General features: G+C 41.7%; 1 protein-coding gene across 6 annotated transcripts in view; it reads left to right on the top strand.

The window, feature by feature from the left end:
• Positions 1-23,229, top strand: part of LOC137377617 (phosphatidylinositol-binding clathrin assembly protein-like) — a 168,900-nt gene that overhangs the window by 96,643 nt on the left and 49,028 nt on the right. For 3 of the 6 annotated variants that reach the window (XM_068047451.1, XM_068047455.1, XM_068047453.1), the window contains exons 10-13: positions 5,415-5,538; positions 13,447-13,485; positions 13,594-13,742; positions 17,631-17,734. In XM_068047451.1, the coding sequence (XP_067903552.1) occupies positions 5,415-5,538; positions 13,447-13,485; positions 13,594-13,742; positions 17,631-17,734 (416 nt within the window). Of the gene's footprint in view, positions 1-5,414; positions 5,539-13,446; positions 13,486-13,554; positions 13,743-17,630; positions 17,735-23,229 lie in introns of those variants that run through there. The other 3 variants (XM_068047452.1, XM_068047456.1, XM_068047457.1) reach the window with 2 other exon arrangements.

Raw genomic sequence — 23,229 nt, 5'->3', positions numbered from 1 at the left:
TGATATCAAATTTTGAAATTTTATTCTGTATTCCAATATCCTAGTCATTTTTTATAGTGTTCCTAACACCGAACCATGGGAACATCGCTGTCTACCAAACTGCAGTCTGAAAAACAACCATTTACCACAACTAGCTGTTTTCTGCCCTTAAGGAAATTTTTTATCCAAACTGACTGACACTCCTATTCAGTGAGCCTTAATTTTGTTAACCAGCCTTTTATGTGGTACTTCATCAAACGCTTTCTTAAAATCCATATTGACAACATTCATTGCTTTTCCATCATCAACCTTCTCTGTTGCTTCATCAAAAAATTCAGTTAGATCAGTCAAGCATGATCTGCCTTTCCCAAATCCATGCTGGCTCTCCTTAATTAACTCCAGCCTTTTCAAGTGCCTGTTGATTTTTTTTTTAACCTTGATTTTTATTCGTTCATGGGATGTAGGCGTCACTGGCTAGGCCATCATTTATTGCCCGTCCCTAATTGCTCTTGAGAAGGTTGTGGTGAGCTGCATTCTTGAACCGCTGCAGTCCATGTGGGGTAGGTACACCCACAGTGCTGCTGGGAAAGAAGTTCCAGGATTTTGACCCAGCGACAGTGAAGGAACAGTGATATAGTTCCTAGTCAGGACGGTGTGTGGCTTGGAGGGGAGCTTGCATGTGGTGGTGTTCCCATGCATCTACTGTCCTTGTCCTTCTAGGTGGTAGAGGTCGTGGGTTTGGCAGGTACTGTCTAAGGAGCCTTGGTGAGTTGTTTGCATCTTGTAGATGGCACACACTCCTGCCACTGTGCGTTGGTGGTGGAGGGAGTGCTTATCTGTGGATGGGGTGCCAATCAACCGGGCTGCTTTATCCTGGATGGTGCTGAGCTCCTTGAGTGTTGTTGGAGCTGCACCCATCCAGGCAAGTGGAGAGAATTCCATCACACTCCTGACTTGTGACTTGTAGATGGTGGACAGGCACTAGGGAGTCGAGAGGTGAGTTAATTGCTGCAGGATTCCTAGTCTCTGACCTCTTGTAGCCACGGTATTTATATGACTACTTCAGTTCAGTTTCTGGTCACTGGTAACCCCAGGATGTTAGTAGGGGATTCAGCAGTCGTAATTGAATGTCATGGGGAGATGGTTAGATTACAGTTTCCAAAACCTTACCCACCACTGATATTAAACTAACCGGCCTGTAGTTACTAGGAATGTCCTTTCACCCTTGATTGAATAAGGATGTCACATTTGCCACTCTCCAATACTCTGGCACTTTCCCCGTATCTAGGGAAGATTCTGGCGAGCCCTTTTGCTGTCTCCACTTCCTTTAGCAACCTGGGATGTAAGCCATCTAGACCAAACAACTTATCCACTCTAAGCATAGCCAACTTTTCCAATGCATCCTTCCTCTCAATTTTCACCCCATCCATTACCTCTACCATCTCTGCTTTTACTGATATTTTGTCAGCATTTTCTTACTTAGTAAACACCGATACAAAGTACTCATTTAGTAGTCTAGCCATGCCCTTTGCCTCTAAGCATCTATTACTCTCTTTTGTCCCCAATTGGCCCCACCCCACCTCTTACTATTCACTTACTATTTACATGTTGGTACAAGATTTTTGGGTTCCTTTTTGTTACCTGCCATCCTATTCTCATAGTCTCTGTTTGCCAGTCTTATTTTCTTTTTCACGTCCCCTGTCAACTTAGTGCATTTGGCCTGGCTGTCGCTTGATGAATTCACCTGTCCTGCATCATGCACTTTTTTTTTGTTCTCCCTTTCCCTTGTCCTCCAAGGAGTCCTGGCTTTGGTTCCCTTACCTTTCACCCTTGTTGGTATGTACCTAGCCTGTACCTGAAACATCTCCTCCTTTAAAAGATCACGCATTGTTCCATTACTGTTTTTCCTGTCAATCTTTTTAACCTGGCTAGATCCACCCTCGTCCCATTGAAGTTAATCCTCTTCCAATTTAGAAGTTCTACTTTAGATTATTCCTTGCTCTTCTCTTATCCAAGTATTGATCACTCTTATCCAAGTATTCCCCCACAGATACTTGGTCCACTTGGCCCACCTCATTCCCCAGCCCCAGATCCAGCAATGCCTCCTTCCTAGTTGGACTGAGAATATACTGATCAAGGAACACATTACGGAAATTCCTCCCCCTTCTTTCCCTTTACTCTAACATTATCCCAGTCGATACTTGTGTAATTAAAGTCCCCCAATATCACCACTCTATAGTTCTTGCACATCTCTGTGATTTCCCTGCAGATTTGCTCCTCATTTTTGCCGCTCGCTCCCTTGTACTATTTGGAGGTCTATAGATAACCCGCAATAGCGTGATCATACCCCTTTTGCTTCTCAACTCCAACCAAATTCTGTATTTGCCCCTCAAGGACATCCTCCCATTCCAACTCTGCATTGTCTTCTCTCATCAGTACTGCCATTGCACCTCCCCTTTTTCCTTTCCTATCTTTCTTGAACACTTTTTGTATCGTTGAATATTAAGAGCCCAGTCCTCACCATTCTTAAGCTGTGTTTCCATTATTGCCTCTGTCATATTCCCAAATGGCTATTTGTGCTTGTAGCTCACCAACCTTATTCACCGCACTGTGCGTTTACATACATGTATTGTAAACCTGTCTTTGTATTCCTCGTAGTTCTTAGTCTGCTCCTATCTCATATAGTACTGCTTCCTTCTCTAGTACTAACCATAACACTCATTCTTTTATGCACCTTATTTCTCTTTTCTACTTCTATAATGTTGGTGTCCATCCCCTTGCCGATGTAGTTTAAACCCTCCTGAAAGACTAATGAACGTCCCTGCAAGCACATTCATCCCAGTCCTGTGGAGGTGCGACCCATCCATTTTGAGTAAGTGCTTTCTGCCCAGAACTGGTTCAAATGTCCCAAGAATCTGAAGCCCTCCCTCCTGCACCATGTCTCGAGCCATGTATTGATCCTCCCTATCTTCCTATTTGTACTCTTCACTAGCTCATGGCATTGGGAGTAATCCAGCGATTACTACCTTCAAGGTCCTACTTTTTAACTTCCTCCTTAGCTCCTGAAAATCTGACCGTAGGACCTCAATCCCTGCTCTTTTTGACGTTGGTATCGGCATATGCCACAACTTCTAGCTCACTCCCTTCCACCTGCAGAGTATTCTGTACCCTGGCACCCGGGAGGTGACTAATGATGACAGTTACAGAAATTCCTGTCTGTCTCCCTAACTATGGAATTTCCTATAACAACTGCATTTCTACTCTTTGCTGTTCCCTACTGTGCACTCCCTTGACCATTGGTGCCATGGTCTAGACTGCACCCCTTCAAGGTGTCGTCACACCTAGCAGTCTCTGCAACAGTACCGATTTGAGAATGGCACACACCCCCAAGACTGCTGCACCTCCTGCCTCTTCCTCCTCTTCCAGATGGCCATCCATCTACTATCCTGAAGTGTGTCTGCCTCTGAGGTGACCACCACCTGGAACCTATGATCCAGGAAACTCTCGTCCTCCCTGATGCTCTGCAGTGACTCCAGCTGACCCTCAAGCTGAAAAATCCTGAAGTTCCCACATGGCACAAGAATTGCAAGCAACAGGTCTCAGCTGCCCATCTATGATCTTAAAAAAAAACTTTATTCCCTCTTTTAGAATCTAGTTACTACCTTGTTTAAACTATTTTAATTAATACCTCTAGACGTGCTCTGTGTTAATACTCTTATTTCATTTACTGTTATACTTGCCTCAGTTGAAATTTTATTAGCTTAACTAGTTAAGCTATAAAATTAATACAGTACTTTCCCGATCCTAGTTTTAAAAAAAAAAACTAACCAGCCAATCACCTACCTGCTGTCCCCTGATGTCACTCATTCCTTACTTTTTTGGAAATACACCGATCAGGTCCATGCTGTTTCACCTGCTTACTCTTTTGTTCTCTGCCACCGCTGTTGATGTCTCTGTGCAGTTTGTGCAGTTTTACTGCGCCCTCTATCTGTCTCTCATTCGCTGCCCCTGCTGGTGTAGCTGCTCAGCCTTGTGTTAGGCAATGTTAGCCTTTCCACAAAGATATGGTTAGCTCTATTCAATTCAGTCGTTCAACATATTTTCCTAAAATGATATTCTTCGGTATATGCTGTACAGCATGCTGAGATTGCTATTTTTACCATAACATCACAAGGTCTGAAATAAATTGTTAACTTGGGTGTTTCAGAAAGTTCCTGATTTCTAATAGATGCTTCAACTTGTGCAGCAGTGGGTCATAGAATCATAGAATGGTTACAGCAGAGAAGGCGGCCATTTGGCTATAGTGTTCGTGCCGGTTCTCTGCAAGAGCAACTGAGCTAGTCCCACTCCCCTGCCTTTTCCCCACAGCCCTGCAATTATTTTCTCTTCAGGTAATTATCCAAATCTCTTTTGAAAGCCATGATTGAATCTGCCTCCACCACACTCTCAGGCTGTGCATTCCAGATCCTAACCACTCATTGCATAAAAAAGTTTTTCCTCATGTCGCCTTTGGTTCTTTTGCCATTCACCTTAAATCTGTGTTCTCTGGTTCTCGACCCTTCTGCCAATGGGAACAGTTTCTCCCTACCATGATTTTGAACACTTCTATCAAATCTCCTCTCAACCTTTTCTTCAAGGAAAACAGCCCAGCTTCTCCAAACTATTCACATAACTGAAGTCCCTCATCCATGGAATCATTCTTGTAAATTTTTTCTGCACCCTCTCTAAAACCTTCACATCCTTCCTAAAGTCTGGTGCTCAGAATTGAACACGTTACTCCAGTTGAGGCCGAATCAGTGCTTTATAAAGGTTCACCATAAGTTCCTTGCTTTTGTGCTTTTTGCCTGTATTTATAAAATCCAGGATCCTGTATGCTTTATTAATTGCTTCCTCAATCTGCCCTGTCACCATCAATGATTTGTGCACATGTATCTCCAGGTCCCTCTGCTCCTGCACCCCATTTAGAATTTTACCCTTTATTTTGTATTGCCTCTCTTTGTTCGTCCTACAAAAATGTGTCACTTCACATTTCTCTGCATTAAATTTCATCTGATGCATGTCCACCCTTTCCACCAGCCTGTCTATGACCTCTTGAAGTCTAACACTACCCTCCTGACTGTTCACAATACTTCCCAGTTTTGTGTCATGGATTCATCAAAGCAGATTAATTCTTGCTATCCTCAGATTGATATTAAAATTAGTAATCTCACTGAATGAACTCCATTTTGTGACTAATCAGAATCCATATTCCCTCCCCAGTAAATTTGTAATTGAAGATTTATTTAATACTTTAGTAATTTAAAGAAAAGCTTTCCCACCCAAAAAGGAGAGGAAAACAACAAAATAAGTAGCTCAATTATATTTTCAAATCATTACATTAGCAGTAAAGCTTTTAATTTTTAAATTTTTAATTTCATCTTCCTTCCACTCTACAGAGCAACTACTCTGTCGAATGCAGTCTCCACTCTTTCCAACACAGGGATGTCTTTGAGTAAAGTTGATGAGCGGGAAAAACAAGCAGCTCTGGAAGAGGAACAGGCTAGACTACAAGCTCTCAAGGTTCGTGGCTTCCTCTTTATTAAACATTTAATTTTTTATCGCTTGGCTGCTTATTGGGGGTAATGAAGCATTTCCATGAACATCAACTTCATGAGTCAAATGTTTTAAACCAAACTTAGATTACTTGGGCGCTCAGTCCTGTCAAAAAAGAGCAGTGGGAAATTTCTTCATGCATTTATTTATCCAAACATTGTTCTTGAACACTCAACTTAAAAAAGTTCCATCTTTTCACCAAATCTGAAACCTATTCTGATCTGAGTTGCAAGAAGCGTTCACCTCAAACTTGCTTTGCCCAATTTTATTAACTTTTTAAATGATTTGTAAAATTCTGTGTTGTAGTTGAAAATGGGTATGCTAGGAGCCATCTGATTGGTCTTTCATTAACCTCTAATATAACTTGTATTTGTGTAACCTTTAGTTAGAAAGAGATGCAGGTTCAGGGGTAGGGTGTGGGAGGAATCCTGGGGGTTGGGTGGGGCTTGCGATTGCTGTTGGCTTGGTGGAATGGGCGAAGCAGGAGAGGAAGCTGAACAGATAGTATCTGGCTTGGTGACGAAGGAGTCTGAGTTCCTTGCACTTGTTAGAAGTGAAGGTGGGGAGACATTGAAGAGGAGTTTAAGGAGACAGTAATGGAGAAAAGAAGCTGCAGTTAATTGTGCTCTCCATTTCAGTATTTGCAATGGTGACCTACTTTCCAGCCTTTCCATTACTTGGTATTAGACCTATAATATCATTTTAAATTAGCAGGTTGGCAATATGTGTTGAGCCAAACTTACTGTAGCAAGATTTGAATATTCATTCACCCATTGCCAGGATGTTAATTTGGCAGCTAGTGCCAGAATTACTTCCTAACAGTTGCTATTAATGTATCCAGTGAATAACTATATTATGCCATATTCAGTGTGGTGGACATCTGAGGTAAAGACCTGCTCTCGTCTGCAAAAAAAAAAAACCACCTGACCTCAGCCCGAGTCCTTCCATTTTATTTCCCGCGCCTGACCCAACCCGACCATCTGTTAACTTGCCTTCCGTTCTTCACTTTGTTGCTTATCTGCACAAGCTTAAAAATAACTTTTTAAAAAACCGCCTTTCTAGTCATTAAATTACATTAACAGTGGAGCTACTTACCTGTGATAGAGCATGTTTGACCTGACCCAAGCCCGAATACCAGACCCGGCAGTGCATCCTGACCCGACCCGTTCCCGACACATGTAGTTGGGTCCCGTCGGGTTTGAGTCGGGTAGCAGGCCTTTAATCTGGGGGCTATGGATCTTAACTGCGCCAATGTTATGTCTGAATCCAATTTTTGAGCTTCAGATTAACTTTAGATTCTAACCTTTGTGATTAAGGATGAAATCATTTCAATGGTAAGAGAGGATATAATGGAAAGTAAGCAGGCAGTAAAGAATTTATGGGTAGAATTAAGAAATAGAAAACGATTTAAGACTACATTGGGAGTTGTGTATAGGCCGCCCTGGTAGCGGCTATGAAGTGGTAGATTGCATAAATGTAGAGATTAGACAAGTATGTCGCAAAGACAGAGTGGTTTTAATGGTGAATTTTAACTTTACCTTTCTGAAGTGCTATATGAATGAATTTCTTGAGCGTGTCTGGGATAGTTTTCTGCATGAGTATGTCCTAGAACCAACAAGGCAGCATGCCATATTTACTAGATTTAGTAATGAGATATGAGCCAGATTTAGTTAATAGCCTAACAATGTGTAAACGTGTATTTAATAGTCATTGTAATATGATCAAGTTCAACGTAGTATTTAAAAGGATTTACATAAGGCTGACTTCAGTGGGATGACGCTGACTGTCTACAATCAAATGGGAAAATCTGTTTGAGTAAAATGACAGTGGGAGGTATTTAAAAGAAGAACTTCATGTGATACAGAAGCAGTTTATACCCCTAGGGGCAAGAGCTCTACTTTCCAAAAAAGACAGCCATGGATGTCTAAAGAGATGAAAATAAAATTTAAAGAAAAAGTATACAAAATGCAATAAAAGTACAGATGCTGGAAAAGATGCGAAGAACAGCAAAGGCTAACAAAACAGATAGTAAGAGCTACAAAAGGAGAGTATGAAAAGAAACTTGCAAAGGATATCAGAATCAACACCATTTTTTTTTGCAATTAAAGTAGGAAAAAGCATGAGCAATGTGGGTCCCTTAAAAACTGATACTATTGTGATGTTGCCAATGGAAATAAGGAAATTGAGGACATGCTGAATAATTACTTTGTATCGGAATTTACAGTAGAAGAGGTCAGCATACCAGATATCCCAAGGAAACTAATATTGTATTGGGGCGGCTCACAACAATTAATGCAAGCAAAATAACTAATGAAGAAAATAATAGCACTAAAAAATGACTGGTCTTCAAGTCCAGGTGCTTTCCATGCCATGGTTTTAAAAGAAATGGGTGAGATCATTCCAAATGCCCTAACTATAATCTTCCAAAGTTTACTTGATTCATGAACCGTTTCTTTAGATTGGAAAATTACACATGTCACTCTGCTATTTAAGAAATATGAGAAAAGAAAACAATGGCATTATAGACCAGTTAGTCTGACATCCATTGGTGGGAAATTGCTAGCGTATATATTTTAAGATAGGATGATTGAACACCTTGAAAATTTTCAGCTGATCAGAGAGCCAGGATGGATTTGTAAAAGGTGGGTCATGCCTGATGAATCTGATTGATTGAAGTTTTCTGAAGAGGTGATTAAAGTAATGGACAGGGGAATGCCTATGGATGTTACTTATTTGGACTTCCTGAGGCATTCAGTAAAGTTCCTCACAAGAGACTGTTAGCTAAAGTTGAAGTTCATGGAATTTAAGGCAAGTTATTGTTCTAGTTAGAAAATTGGTTGAGTGGCAGGAGACAGAGTAGGGATAATGGGCAGGCACTCTAATTGACAGGATGTGACAAGTGATGTCCTGCAAGGATCTGTGTTGGGGCCTCAACTATTCATCATATTTATTAACGACTTAGATATGGAATCGAAAGCCACATACCCAAATTTGCTAATGACACCAAGATGGGCAGCATTGTAAGCAGTGTAGATGGAAGCTTAAAATTACAGAGATATTGATAAATTAAGTGAATGGGCAAAAGGATGTCGGTGTAGGCAAATATGAGGTCATCCACTTAGGACCTAAAAAGAATAGAACAGAGTACTTTCAAAATGATAAGCTAGAAACGGTGGGAGTCCAAAGAGACTTGGGGGTCCAGGTACATAGATCATTAAAATCATCAAAAAGGCTAATGGGATGCTGGCCTTTGTATCTAGAAGACTAGAATACAAGGGGGTAGGAGTAATGCTTCAGCTATACAAAGCCCTGGTTAGACTACACCTGGAGTACTGAGAGAAGTCTGGGCACACACCTTAGGAAGGGTATATTGGCTTTTGAGAGACAGCAGATGTACCAGAATAACAACTGGATCCACGGGTTAAGTAACGAGGAGAGATTCCACAAACCAGGGTTGTATTCCCTGGAAGTCAGATTTCAGGGTGACTTGATAGAAGTTTTCAAAATATTAAGAGGAACAGATAGAGTAGATAGAGAGAAACTATTTCTACTGGTTGGTGAGTCTGGAACTAAGGGGCACCGTAAAAAAAAAGAGCCAGATCTTTACATGAGTGAAATTAGGAACCACTGCAACATGGAAAGGGTGGTAGAAGTTTGGAACGCTGTTCTGCAAATGATAATTGATGCTAGATCCAATGTTAATTTTAAATCTGAGATTAATAAAATTTTGTTATCCAAAGGTATTAAGGGATATGGGGCAAAGGCGGGCATGTGGAGTTCACTCACACATCAGCCATGATCTCATCAAAAGGCAAAACAGACTTGAGGGGCTAAATGGCCTCTTCCTAAGTTCCTGTTGGAGTTTCTGGTTTCAGAATCTTCGACCCAAAATTTATATTTTAGCATCTAGTTTTTTTTCCCCCCATCATTTACCTTTAACTATTGCTGCTTCTTAAATTCCCCACCAAACCTGTAATTTTATACAAAATAAGCAGTACTCGTGTTCATGTAAAGGTTGAATGCATGTATTCTTACAGTGGTCTGGTAGATTAAGAACTTTAATAAGGGTGAGATTTCGGTGATCAAAGACAAAAATGGATGCATTTGATGTAGCACTTAGTTGGACCATCGGCCTTCAAAAGAACTCTGATCTTTGACCAGTGGTGTACTCTATGTTGGCTTGGTTTAAATTTTGTTTTTATAGAAACACTCTTCGCCACACTCTTTTCCCCCACCCCAACACCCACTGTCTTCTCCCACCTTCTCAGGCATTTGATTTTCAAATCCATCTGTAACCCTTTTCGAGGAAGGGACAGTTGGAATGTATTATTTATGTGATATGGTGTAATCTGTTACTTGAAATTAAATGTAGTTTAAATTAGGGAGCCATTTCAGATAATTGAATATGGTGCTTATTAGAAAACTGATATTTGTGTGTGATTTCAAAATCCATTTCATGTTGAGAGTCTTGGGTAAGGTACAATCAGATGTATCTTGCACTATGCAGAAGAATTTTCATTCTCTTTTAAGGGGGTCTACAGCAAATGAGGTACTGTGTAAAGCGACTTCATTTATCCATATTTCTGCAGCAATCTGTCCCCAACTTTTACCAGGAAAAAAATACTCAACAAATGTCCAATTTTCAACTAAAAATTGAAAGCTCATTTCTCTGCATGTGCCCCTATTTAGTTATAATACACTTGTGTATCTGTATGGCTTAATGTGGTACAATGCCACTTTGGCCCAGTAGTGTACACAAGTGGGAGTCTAGGATCATCCTCTATGTCGTGATGCTTGATCAAAAAAGCAAAGGAAAACTATGTCCCTCATTTTGGTCTGGAGTCTGTTCCAAAGCAGTAACTGCTCTTCGAGTTGATAATCTATGACTTCTTCTCAATCTCTCTGTTGCCCCTTTGTAGTATTTTGTATTTTAATACAGCAGGCTGTACTGGTGACTATAAAAAAAAAATATTTTTCTATTTGCTGACTCATACATGTGCAAAAACATTTGGCCCATATATATTCTGTATTGTAAGTGTATTGGAAATAACTGGTAATTCCTGTATCCCATTCACCAGCAGCCTGCATTTAACAATCATCAAAAGTGTTATCAAATTGTTTATGAAGTTAGTGCTTTCACTTTGTGCTGAAATGCCAGGGAATTATATTCTCAATCATTAGATTTTAGTGTGAAAGAAAATGTGTATTGTGTTAAGAATCTTTCCATGGATTGTGGAAGAATCTCTTGAAGCCACTTGATATGGAAGTATAATTCTAAAATTGCGAATAGTTATCTAAATTCACAATAGTGCTTGGAGCAATTTTGATGACTTTTATAGATGAGTCAAATATTTCCAAGTCAGTTCAATCATTTAGTTAAAGGAGCAATCCTTTCTCCTGAAGGCTTCTTTCTAGCCACCCGAGGTGACATATACAAGAAACAAAATTTACTTTGCAATTCTAAAATAAAAGTTCCGTCTCCAGGCCTACCTACTATTTTGGATCTATCCGTAACAGTGATACATTGGCTTGATTTTAATATTTTCTTTTGTCAAACAACTTAACCCTGAAATTACTGACTGCAGTAGGCTCACTACTGAAACTTGATTTTTGCCAGTTTTATTTTTACCTGTATTGGGCATACGACTATCTGCCTGGAAGGAATGCACCTCAGTACAGATATTGTTTCTTAAAACTTTTCCCCCCTTTTTTTGGTCCCTTTTTTCAGGAGTTGCTGAAGTCTGGTTCCACAAGTATTAGTAACTCACTGCTATCTTGTTTGAGTGCCCATTCTACATTTGAACCTAGGCAACTGTAGTGCCAGGAGACTGGCAGATAGCTAACAGTATAACTATATTTAAAAAGAGAAAGAGAACATGTCCAGGGAACTATAGACCAGTCAGCTTAACATCAGTGTTCAGTCAAATAGCGGAATCCTACTGAAGGAGAAAATAGAAAAACATTTAGAATCTAAAAATATAACACTGAATAGTGAGCATGAATTTAATAGGGAATGTCTTGCTTGATCAACTTCGTGGAATTCTTTGAAGAGGTAACAAAGAGAAGATGGGGTAATACAGTAGATGTAATTTATGTGGATTTCCAAACGACCTTTGCTAAGATGCCACATAATAGACTAATGAATAAGATCAGAGCATGTGGAGTCAGGCGACAAGTAGCAGAATAACTAACTGGCTATAAGATAGTAAGTAGGGAGATAGGACAGCTGTTTAAAGTGGTAGAAGGTGGAATGTGAGGTCCCATGAGGATCAGTGCTAGGAACCACTGTTGACAATATATATGAACAATTTAGAAGTTTGGAATCAAAAACACAATTTCTAAATTTGCAGATGACACCAAGTCAGGGGGTGGGGGGAAGATGGGCAATACCGAGGAGGACTGCAAACAATGTTCCCTTAAGCTGTGCAGGTATGTAGCCACGCAGCAATCCAGAATGTGCTGCACAGTGCAATAAACAGGCTGCACGAGCAACATTCGCTTTAAGATGTACACATACGTGGCTTACGGCAATCTTGAATGTATCACATAGTGTAACAAATAGGCTGCGCACAACAAATTACAAGAAGCTATTAATAAACTTGCAGAGTGGGCATATAATTGGCAAATGAATTTCAACACTGATAAATGTAAGGAGTTAAATTTTGGTAAGAAAAATGAGGAGGTCACGTATTACTTTCTTGGAAAATAAGAATCAAAATGGGATCTGGGAGTACAAATGCATTAATCACTAAAAGTAGCAAGCAGGTTTAATAGGCCATTAACAAAAGCAAACCACTAGACTTTATTTCTAGAGGGATCGAATTGAAAAGTAGAGGGGTTATGCGAACCTTGATTCAAACCTCGGTTAGATCACACTCTGATTACTATGTACCATTCTGGTCACCATATTATACAAAGGATATAGAGGCACTAGGGAGAGTGAAAAAAAGATTTAGAAGGATGATACCAGAAATGCATGGTTATACTTATCAGGAAAGGATGAAGAGGCTGGGTCTCTTTTCTCTTTGAATGAGAAAGCTGAAGAGTGACTTAATAGAGGCCTTTAAAATTCTGAAAGAGCTCGATGGAGTAGACACAAGAGCGTGTTTCCACTTTTAGTGAAGAGCAAAAGCTGAAGGTCAGCAATAGAAGATGATCGCCAAGAAATAAAACAAGGAATTCAGAAGAAACTTCAACCAAAGTTTGATGAGGATGTGGAACTGGCTACCACAGGAGTGGTTGAGGCAAATAGTACAGTGCATTTAAGGGAAGGTTAGATAAGCATATGAGGGGGAAAAAATGGGCTTTGCTGATATGGGAGGAGGTTGAAGTAGTACATAAATGTTGACTTGGACAGGTTGGGCTGAACAACCTGTTTCTGTGCCGTAATTCTATGTAATTATCTTGGTGGGCAATTTAAATATAAAGGGCATCGCAACCTAGAAAATTCTGTTGTTCCCAGGGTCCACGCACACAATTTTCTATGCAGAGTCATTGGATGGCAATTTGGAAGAGATATTTTTTTTCTCCTTTCACCCCATCTTTCCCCCACCCCTTCCATTCAACCAAGCTGAGGGGTAGTGAAGCCAATTGTAGCACCCCAACTGTGACCCTTGCTGAGATCAATTAACTCAGACAAATTGAACCTAGGACATGCAGGTCTGTAAACCAATTACCTGGCCTTCAAATAAGGGCACGTAGTTTTTAAGAAAATATTTCGCTTCTAATTTAACCAGTACTGCTTCATTAAAGGGGAAGAAACAAGACACTTTAGTTCTAAGGGCCTGCTCCAAATGTCGTGAATGTGTAGGTCCTTGGCTTGGAACACTCTCCCTGTAGCTAGCTGTACCTAATCTGTAATTTCTGCATATGTAGGCAAAGTGCGATGCAATTCCACCTGGATTTCTGATGCAGGTAGGTAATGCCCATCATCATTTTATCAGTTGAATTCACTTCATTTACCTTCTATGTATTTTATGCAAGGACATCCTGAGAAATCCTTCTCAACTCTCTTCTTGACAGGAGCAGCGGCATAAAGAAATGTCTATGCAACCCCAGTCAACAACAGCATCCACAACTGTCTCTCCAAGCTCCACATCAGGGAAAAGTATCAATACAACTGTAGCAGTTGATCTATTCTCAGTACCCACACCAGCAACAACTACTAACAGGTGACATCTTTTAATTAAACTCTATGAAGTAGTAACGGTTACTGATTCACAAATGATATGTCTGCTAATTACCCCCAATATGAGTTCAGTTGACTTAATTTATCCAAGTTACTTGCCCTAACTTCTTGTCAGTTATTTTGGGTATCTAATATATCAAAATAAAGAAAATAACAGTGCAAATTGCCAAAAGTTGGATTGTAAAAGTTATATTAGGTTCCCTGTCATGGAGCTCATGTACGAATTCAACCTAGATCATTCTGAGGCTTATAGGGTGTCTCACCCACTTTAGCTGACTCACCAACTGAAATGCTCAATTTCTTGCCAGGAAGGTCTATTCATACACCCCCTTAAAAAGAAGTGTTGGTAGTTGCAGAGAAAATTCCACTATCAAACCAAATCTTTCATTATGGAGGTAGTTAATCAAAGTAAAATTGTGTGCATACAATTGATTGGGCAGGCTTAAAGACCAGGCTTCAGGCCCAATGCATCTGAAAGTGAAATTGGCATTTGTAACAGTTTGGCCTGGTGTTTGCTCCAGGGTACAGCCCTGAACGAAGACCCAAAAATGTGTCCATTTTGCAGTTGTCAAAAATGTGCAAGTATCCTTCCAATCCCATTACAATACGCCCATATTTTGAATGGGCATAAATCAACCCAAGGAAACACCAAATAGATAGCAGTATATTTTGGCTTTGAGCCTTAAAATTTAAGTTTGAACTTATTTAACCATGATTCATGCTCATCAGGTGCAGCATGTTTAAGAACCAGCAATCGGGGAAAGCTTTTCAATTTTTAGTGTGACTTATTTTTAATACCATAAAAATTCATTAAAAGAAACAAAGTATAGAGCGGGTCTCTACGATCAAATTGTTTTTAAAAAAATCTCAAAAATTGCAAATAAAAGATCAGAAAAATTACTTTGTTTCCTGCTGGACCAAAAATTTCATCGCAATGTTGAGACCCCTTGAATAAGCGCAATTGGAGGATACCCACATTTGAGAGTTGGAGGCTTGGCCAGCTTTATGGCCAGAGATTCATTCAGTCCAGAGGTTTGATGGACAGAAGATGATGATCACGATGACTTTAGGATATTATGGTTACGTGAAACTCACCTACGCCCAAACTTCTGCAATTTTTTAAGCCAGATAATTTTTTTGCACCCGGATTGTCAGTGCATCTGGGCACAAATGCAGAGGAATCTTCCTGGCTTATATGTGGAGAAGCGTGCTTCCAGTAATTTTAGTTGAAGCAGAATTATATATCTACGAATTGGTCTTTGGCTTGTGTTTCAAATTCTCTCAAGTTCATGAGGTGGATCTTTTAAAACCAAATAATTTGATCAAGATACACAAATTAAGTTTGAAAACTTGTATTGAGTCACAGCTCAAGATCAGCTCACAAGCAAAACATAGTACTGAAGGCGAAATTAAATTATAATAAATTTTAATGTGCTAGCTTAGCATGCACTGCTTCTGCTTTCATTGTTCCAGTTATATCAGTCTTAAGTGTTGTGTCATTAATACTATATGAAAACTGTAAAAATTGAGTACATTTATTGACCAGTGTGAAAATTCAAATTATTTGTACTTAGAAAACCAAACATACCTCCTATCACTCTGCTTGTTCAAACTAAAAATCACTCATTTTTGATTCTGACTTGCAAAGCAGTTAATTAAGATCAAGTTAACATTCATGATGATTAGAAGCATGAGGCAAAACTGCATCCATAAACAAGCACATAATGTATAAATTAATAAAATAGACATTTTGAATGTTTTCAGTCAAATGATGTGAGCAGCTTGAAGTGTAAGCTTTGCAAAAGGGATCAATTCCATTGAACCACATCTTGGGCTGAATTTTATGAGCGCGCTGCACTTTGCGGTGCTGCGCTATCACCTCGGCGGTCCTTCGCTGAGCCCCCATGATATTTCGTACGGGGGCTCATTTTAATGGAGGGGGCAGAGCGGCCGCTCCCGCTGATGTAAAGGGAGCGGCCACTCCATCCCCGCAAAGGTGTCCGGTGCCATTATGCAGGCGCCGGCGCCATTTATAAAGGACTTCAAGCCCTTCAATCTCATTTCAATAATTTAAAGGTGCTGCTTCACCAGAACCTGTCGAACGCTTTTATTTCAACTTGGAATCCCCTCTCCCACACCCTCTCCGCCCCCCCCACAGAGTCCTCATGTATTACAGTGACATATCCTCCCAAAAAAGCACCTTTTCATTTTGTGAACTCCACCCCCAACCAACTTCAGAACCTTTGACCCTCAATCCCTTCCCATCATCGCCACAACCAATTGCAATATTTTGGAGGTTGCCACCCAACCGATTTCAGGCACTGTAATCGCAACTTCATAAACCCAATGTCCTGCTCAATGGTTGGCCTGAGAATGTGGCATTGGTTCTTTCACCTCAGTACCTCTGTCTGAGGCTCCCAATGAGGGGTCAGTAAGCATCTCTTCAAGGGATTTCCATTGTCCCCTTGCAGCCACACCCCCCGCACTGTGCTCTTCTGGCCTCCAGCTGTCCACGAGATTGCATCTACTGTAGCTCATCCTGGCTGCTTTGTCCCATGTCAGAGTAGCCTGTTCACATCTGAACTCCCTCAGCTGGGCTTTGTACGTTCACAGGGCTCCCTGTACCAATCCCAGCTGCCCCTGTGATACCAGCGGGCTCTCATCCCTCTCAAGTTTCCTGCAAAGCTCCACTGCAACATTAAGCTCTTCCAGCTGCAACAATATTGGCAGAGACACCTGAATTAGTTAAGCTTCATTTGCTGCCTCTGAATTAATTTAACCAGCCTTTCCCATAGACTTCATGTCTCTCCACACTGCTCAAGCCTTCACAACCCTGTTGTGTTTCCCCCATGGTGTTTTCCCCATTCCCAGCCTTTAAGAATTGCTCCCTGCTATTGACAAGCCTGTTAGTGAACTCTTTAATGAGTTCAACAGGCACTTGAATAGAAGTGTCCACCCGACCTGTTCCCTCGCTGCGGCATCCCTTTAAAAATGGCGGCATGTTCCGGAGGCAAGGGGCTTTAGTGCCAACCTCCGGGCACACCATCTTCAAATCTTGATCGCCTCCGTACCCGCGCTTAGCAGGCTTTGAAAATCAGGCCCGTAGAGTCATTATGGCAGAGAAGGAGACCTTTGCATGATCATAACAGAAATGGCAATGCAAGAGTTGTTGATGCTTAAACCATTCCTCTCTATTCATATTCAGAACACAAAGCAAGATACTGCAGATGCTGGAAATCTGAAATAAAAACAAAAGTGCTGGAAATACTCAGCAGGTCTGGCAGCAGCATACTGAGTGTTTCCAGCACTTCCTGTTTTTATTTGGAACCTTGTCCCTTGTAGTCATAAGTGCAGATAGTTTGCTCTGAAGCATGTATTAGACTGTCATACTTGAACATCTCCCAATACTTTTCCAAATCTGACCTTTTGTGTTTTCAAGAACCAAGTGGTCAGATCTGCCCTGTTAAGTGGTTCCTTTTGCATTTTATTTTACCTAAAGCACTTTAATATTGATAGTACTATGTGCTTCCTGTCGACAGTACGCATTCCTACAATAGAGACAAGCTCTTAGACTCTGGCATCTGGGACCTAACTTTTTCTGGTCATTTGAAGGTAGTGCAAAATGTGGAATTCTTTCCTATTGATTTCCCAGTGGATCCAGTAGGGACCAGTGGTATGCAGATATTTAAAAGAATACTAGCAGAATAATGCTTGGATATTGTGGGTCTCCACTTGAGCTCCACTATCCCAGCATCTCAATGACAATCTAGAAAAGCTATGACAAAACAATTTGTAAATGTCCATGGCAAAGGGTTATCTTAGAAATTTTTCTATGTGAAATTAACTTGGAACTTTTTGGTTTCCTTTCCAGTGCACCTAACCTGTCCAATGATATCTTCAACCTGGAGTCAGCTTTTGTACCTACTGTACAGAGCACCCCAGCAATAACAACCTCAGTAGCTAATGCATGGGGAGGTAAGTTACTTTTGTATACTATAACAATTATTGTAGTATCGTATTGCTTCAGACTGCTGTGAGATGAACTTGACCTGTTTGTGGGTGAAGCATGATCAGCATTGCTTGTTTCGCATCCACTTATTTTATTTTGGATGAAAACATTTTCTGGGTTTATAGTACAGAAGGTTGGAGGAAAGATGTTAACCGTCTGTATTCCTAATTTTTTGTTGGTTTCTGCTGGTGATGTGTTTCCAGGACATCTGCTAAACAAATGATTTTCCAGAACACTCCTGGTTTCACACAAGAGACTGTTAGCAAAAATGATGGCCTTGAATTGCATGTGCTATGTATTGACATGGGCAGGGAATTAATTGAGGTAGAAGGCAAAGAGTAGGGCTAATGGGTATGCACTCCAATTGGAAGAATGTGACTAGTGGTGTCCCTCAGCGATCTTTACTGGAGCCTCAGCTTTCTCTATATTTATCATTGACTTAGATGAAGGAGTAGAGAGCCGTATATCCAAGTTTGCTGACTATGCGAAGTTGCAAAGGGCGATTGATAGATTAAGTGAGCGGGATGATGGAATTCTGTGTGAGGTATTGTACTTTGGACCCAAGAAAGATAGATCTGAGTATTTTCTAGAGTCATAATCATTGTGGCACAGAAGGAGGCCGTTCAGCCCATCAAGTCAATGTCTGCTGTCTAAAGGGCAATCCAATCAGTCTCTTTCCCCTATCCCTGTAGCCTTGCAAGTTTATTTCCCTCTAGTGCCCATCCAATTTCCTTTTGACATCATTCATCATCTCGGCTTCTGCCATCCTCACAGGCAGCAGGTTCCAGGTCACCACCACTCAAGCAAAAAAAGTTCTTTTGCACATCCATACACAATGTGCATATTTTTAGAAAGAAGGACTTACATTTATATAGCACCTTACATAACCACCAAACATTCAAAGTTCTTTTGAAGTGGAGTCACTGTTGTAATGTAGGAAGTGCAGCAGCCAGTGTGTACACAGCAAGATCCCATAAACAGCAATGTGGTGATGACCAGATAATCTCTTTTTGTGATGTTGATTGAGGGATAAATATAGTGTCCTAGACCTCCTCTTCAAAATGGTGCCAAACAATCTTGTGTCCGCCTGAGAGGGCAGATGGGGCCTCAGTTAGACGTCTCATCTGAATGACAGCACCTCTCACACTTTAGCATCCCTCAGTACTGCCCTAGTGTGTCAGCCTAGATTTTTGTGCTCAAGTCTTAGAGTGGAACTTGAACCCACAATCCTCTGACTCCGAGACGAGAGTGCTACCCACTGAGCCACAGCAGATTTTTAAAACATTTCTATCAAAGATTTTGTTTCCTGATGGTGCTCTGAGAGATAACCACAGTCCTATTTCCCATAGCCTTTAAAAAAAATGTTATTTCTCAAATATCTGAGGGGAAGGTGTAGTTGAGGTCGAAGATCAGCCATGGTCTTCTTGAATGGCAGAGCAGCGTCGGGAGCCGCTTGCCTTATTCCTGCTCCTATTTCTTATATTCTTATCTAATCACTTCCTAGATGTCAAGGCCTTGGAGAGGCTGCAGAGGAGATTTACTGGAATGGTACCAGGGATGAGGGACTTCAGTTATGTAGAGAGACTGGAGAAGCTGGTATTGTTCTCCTTAGAGCAGAGAAAGTTAAGGGGAGATTTAATAGATGTGTTCAGAATTATGAATGGTTTTAATAGAATAAATAAGCAGGAACTGTTTCCAGTGGCAAGAGCATTGATAACCATAGAACACAAATATAAGGTAATTTGCAAAAGAACTGGAGGGAGATGAGAATTTTTTTTACACAGCATGTTGCCATGAATGCGGCGCCTGAAAGGGTGCTGGAAGCAGATTCACTGATAACTCAATAGTAATTAACTTACAAGTATCACACCATCCTGACTTGGACTTCACTGTCGCTGGGTCAAAATCCTGGAACTTCCTCCCTAATACCTGTGAGTGTACCTACATCACCCGGACTGCAGTGTTTCAAGAAAACGGCTCACCACCATCTTCCCGAGTGCAATTAGGGTTGGACGATAAATGCTGGCCTTGCCAGCGCGCTTATATCCCATGAATGAAATTTTTTTTTTTAAACTCCGGTAACGTCTCTGTCCCTTTTAAATCTGCTATCCTCACTAGCCTCTTGGGGAAGAAAAACTTGCTCTTGATGCGTCGGACCTTGCAAACTACTGCCTCATCTCCAATCTCCCTCTCTGGTCGGAACCCATTTTTCTCACAGTTCCATGTTTGAACCCTTCCAGTTAGGTTTCTGCCCTGCTGCAGCTCTCATCAAAGTCACAAATGATATCCTATGTGACTGTGACAAAGGTAAACTAACCCTCCTCATCCTTCTTGACTGGTTTGCAGCCTTTGACACAGTTGACCAAACCATCTTCCTCCAATGCTTCTGTCATCCAGCTGGGTGGGACTGTTCTCAGCTGGTTCCATTCTTATCTATCTAATCATAGCCATTGAATCATCTGCAATGGCTTCTCTTCCTGCTGTTGCTCAGTTATCTCTGATGTCCCCCAAGGATCTATCCTTGGCCTCCTCCTATTTCTCATCTATATGCCGCCCCTTGGCGACATTATTCAAAAAGACAGCATGCACGCTGACAACACCCAGTTCTGCCTCACTGCCACCCCTCTCGACTCCTCCACTGTTGCTAAATTATCAGACTGCTTATCCAACATCTAGTACTGGATGAGCAGAAATTGGTGTTTGGGGTCAATATTTGTGGTCCGAGGACAGGATATTTTGGGGTCCGGAAGCAGGCTTTTGAGAGTTTTTGGGACCCAGGTTTTGGAGGTGGGGGGTGGTAAGGGGGGGGTGGGGGGGTGCGTGGGGTGATTTCGAGCCTCCATGTTTTGGAGGTTTAGTCCATGGGTTTTGGGGGTTTGATCCCAGAATTTTGGGGGTTCAATCCTGAGTGTTTGGGACCTGGATTTTGGCAGTTGAATCCCCAGGGTTTGGGGCCTGGGTTTGGAGGGTTTAATCCCTCGGTTTTAAGGGTTCACTGCCTGGATTTTGAGAGTTTAATTGCTGGATTTTGGGGTTGTGTGGCTGGAATTTTGGAGGTTTGGGGCCTGGGCTTTGGGGGTTTAGGCCAGAGTTTTGGGGGCTTCAAGGCCCAGATTTTTGGGGGCTTCAGGGCCATGTGTTTGGGGAGGGTTTGGTCCCTGGGATTCAGTGGTTCAGGGCCCAGGATTCAGTCCTCTGTTTGGGGGTTTAGGCCCACGGATTTTGGGAGTTTAGTCCCCCGGTTTCAGTGGCTTGGGCTCCAGGCTTTCAGGGTTCGGAACTGCGGTCATTCACAAGGAACTGTTGGGAAGAGAGATTTAGTGGTCCATTTATAGATATCATTAAAAACTAGTGGTCAGGTTCAAAAATAATTAAAACGGCTAATGGAATGTTTGCCTTTTGCTCAAGGGGGCTGGATGATGTGCTACAGTTCCATAGAGTTCTGATTAGACTGCAACATGAGCACTATGTTCAGCTTTGGGCACTGCATCTCAGTAAGGGCATGCTGGTTTTGCAGAGGGTGTAGAGCAGACTCACCAGAATAATACCAAAGCTAAAAGGATTAAATTATTAGGACAGGTTGCATAAACTAGAGTATACTCTCTTGAATATAGAAGATTAAGGAGTGATCTAATTGAAGTGTTAAAAATGACTCAAGGATTTGACAGTTTCTCTCTATTTATCCTATCTCCTCTGGAAGGGGAGTCTGGAACTAAGGGATGTAACCTTAACATTAGATCTAGTTCATTCAAGGTTCATTTCAGGAAGTACTTCACATAAAGGGTAGTGGAAATCTGGAACTCTTTTCCCCAAAAAGCTGTTGAGGCTAGGTTAATTTAAAATTTCAAAATTGTTATTGATGGAATTTTTGTTTACTACTGGGACTGAATTATCAACCATTCGCAGGGGCAATTTCGGGTACGGCGGGCCCTGAAAATAACTCGCTCAGAAGGCATCACTGGTTCCCGACGTCTCAGTGGCGCAATGTGATTTTCCAAGACAGGACCGGGGGGTGGGGGGGGTTGTGGGGGTGCCAGTGACCCGCACGCCTCCAAGTAATTGCTTGTTGAGCTCGTTGTAGAGCTTGTTAAGAATATGGGGAGCAACATTTAGGAATTATCCAATGGCAAGCATAGGGAATACGAAGGCCTGGGACTCGTTTGACTATAGCTGCTGGGAACACAGCGGGGAGCCATTATGACTGCAGTATAGAAAAGTTGTATAAAATGAGACATTTAAACTCAGTTGCTCATGCAGTGGCACAGTTGCCATCGCTAGAGCTGAGCGGCTTGATTTTATGAGGAGAATGTGTTTGGACTCTTGGGAGGAATGTAAGGCTGCTGGCATCATTTGGCATCAGAGCTGCAAGCTAGAAGAGCCGAGCAGGGGGCTGCAAGGGAAAGGAGGCACTACCCACAACACTGGGTGTACTACCAAAGAGTCAGCTACCTTGAAATGATGGAGTTCCAAATCCATAGGAGTCTGGACCTATCCAGGCAGTTGATCTGACATTTCTGCTCTTGTCCACAATGTCCTGAGGCTTCGCAGTACCCGTGGCATCCCCTACCTACAGCCGTCAAGGTGGTTGTGGCACTGAACTTCTATGCATCCAGGTCGTTCCAGGGATCTGCTGTGGATCAAGAGGCATTTCGCTGGCGGCAGCTCATCACACCATCAGGCAGGTCACAGATGCCCACTTCCAGAGGACAGGCTCTACATCCATTTTCAGACAGATGGACCAGCACAGGCATAGAGGGCCGTAGTAAGCTCCCTGGGTTGCACTCTTAGTGCAGTTAAAGCCACCGTTGGCTCTCTGCTTTCCATCAGGGTCCCTTCTTCACTGAATGGGTATGGCCTGATTAACCCTACCAGTTTTCCCTTTAGTTTCCAGCAGTTAGCTTTTAAATGCCCTTCCTTATTACAATAAAAGCACACAGGTGTCCAGGTCTCACTCTTGCTCACAGCACCTTCCTTTTTGGCTGGAGAGGGCCCCCTATGTCTCCTGCTTTCCTTTCTCTTCCAGAACTGCCTAGGCGGTTATCACCTTCCCATCCTTTGTCCTTTTCGGATTTGTGGGGGTGATTAGGAAAGGTTCTCCCTAGGAAACCAACTTCTAAATTAAAGCAAAGTCATCGGCCAGAACAGCCGCCTGCTGGGCTCCCTGAATCCTCCGCTCCTCTATATGGATCTTTATTGAGAATAGGAGAGAGTTTTTAAATTCCTCTAACAGGATTACTTCTCTGAGACTCATAGCTGTGTTGTATTTTTAAAGCCCTCAGCCACTGGTCAAAAGCCAGTTGCTTGCTTCTTTCAAACTCCAGATAAGTTTGATTGGCTTGCTTTTTGAGGGTTCTAAACTTTTGCCATAGGCTTCGGGTACTAATTCATATGTCCCGAGGATAGCATTTTTGGTCAGTTCATAATTTGATGAACTCTCATTTGCAACAAGGAATAAAACTCA

This window comes from Heterodontus francisci, chromosome 15, assembly GCF_036365525.1.
Source record: "Heterodontus francisci isolate sHetFra1 chromosome 15, sHetFra1.hap1, whole genome shotgun sequence".
In the NCBI taxonomy this organism is placed as follows: domain Eukaryota; kingdom Metazoa; phylum Chordata; class Chondrichthyes; order Heterodontiformes; family Heterodontidae; genus Heterodontus; species Heterodontus francisci.
Note: the sequence above shows the minus strand (reverse complement) of the source record. Positions and strands in the feature narration are given on the sequence as shown.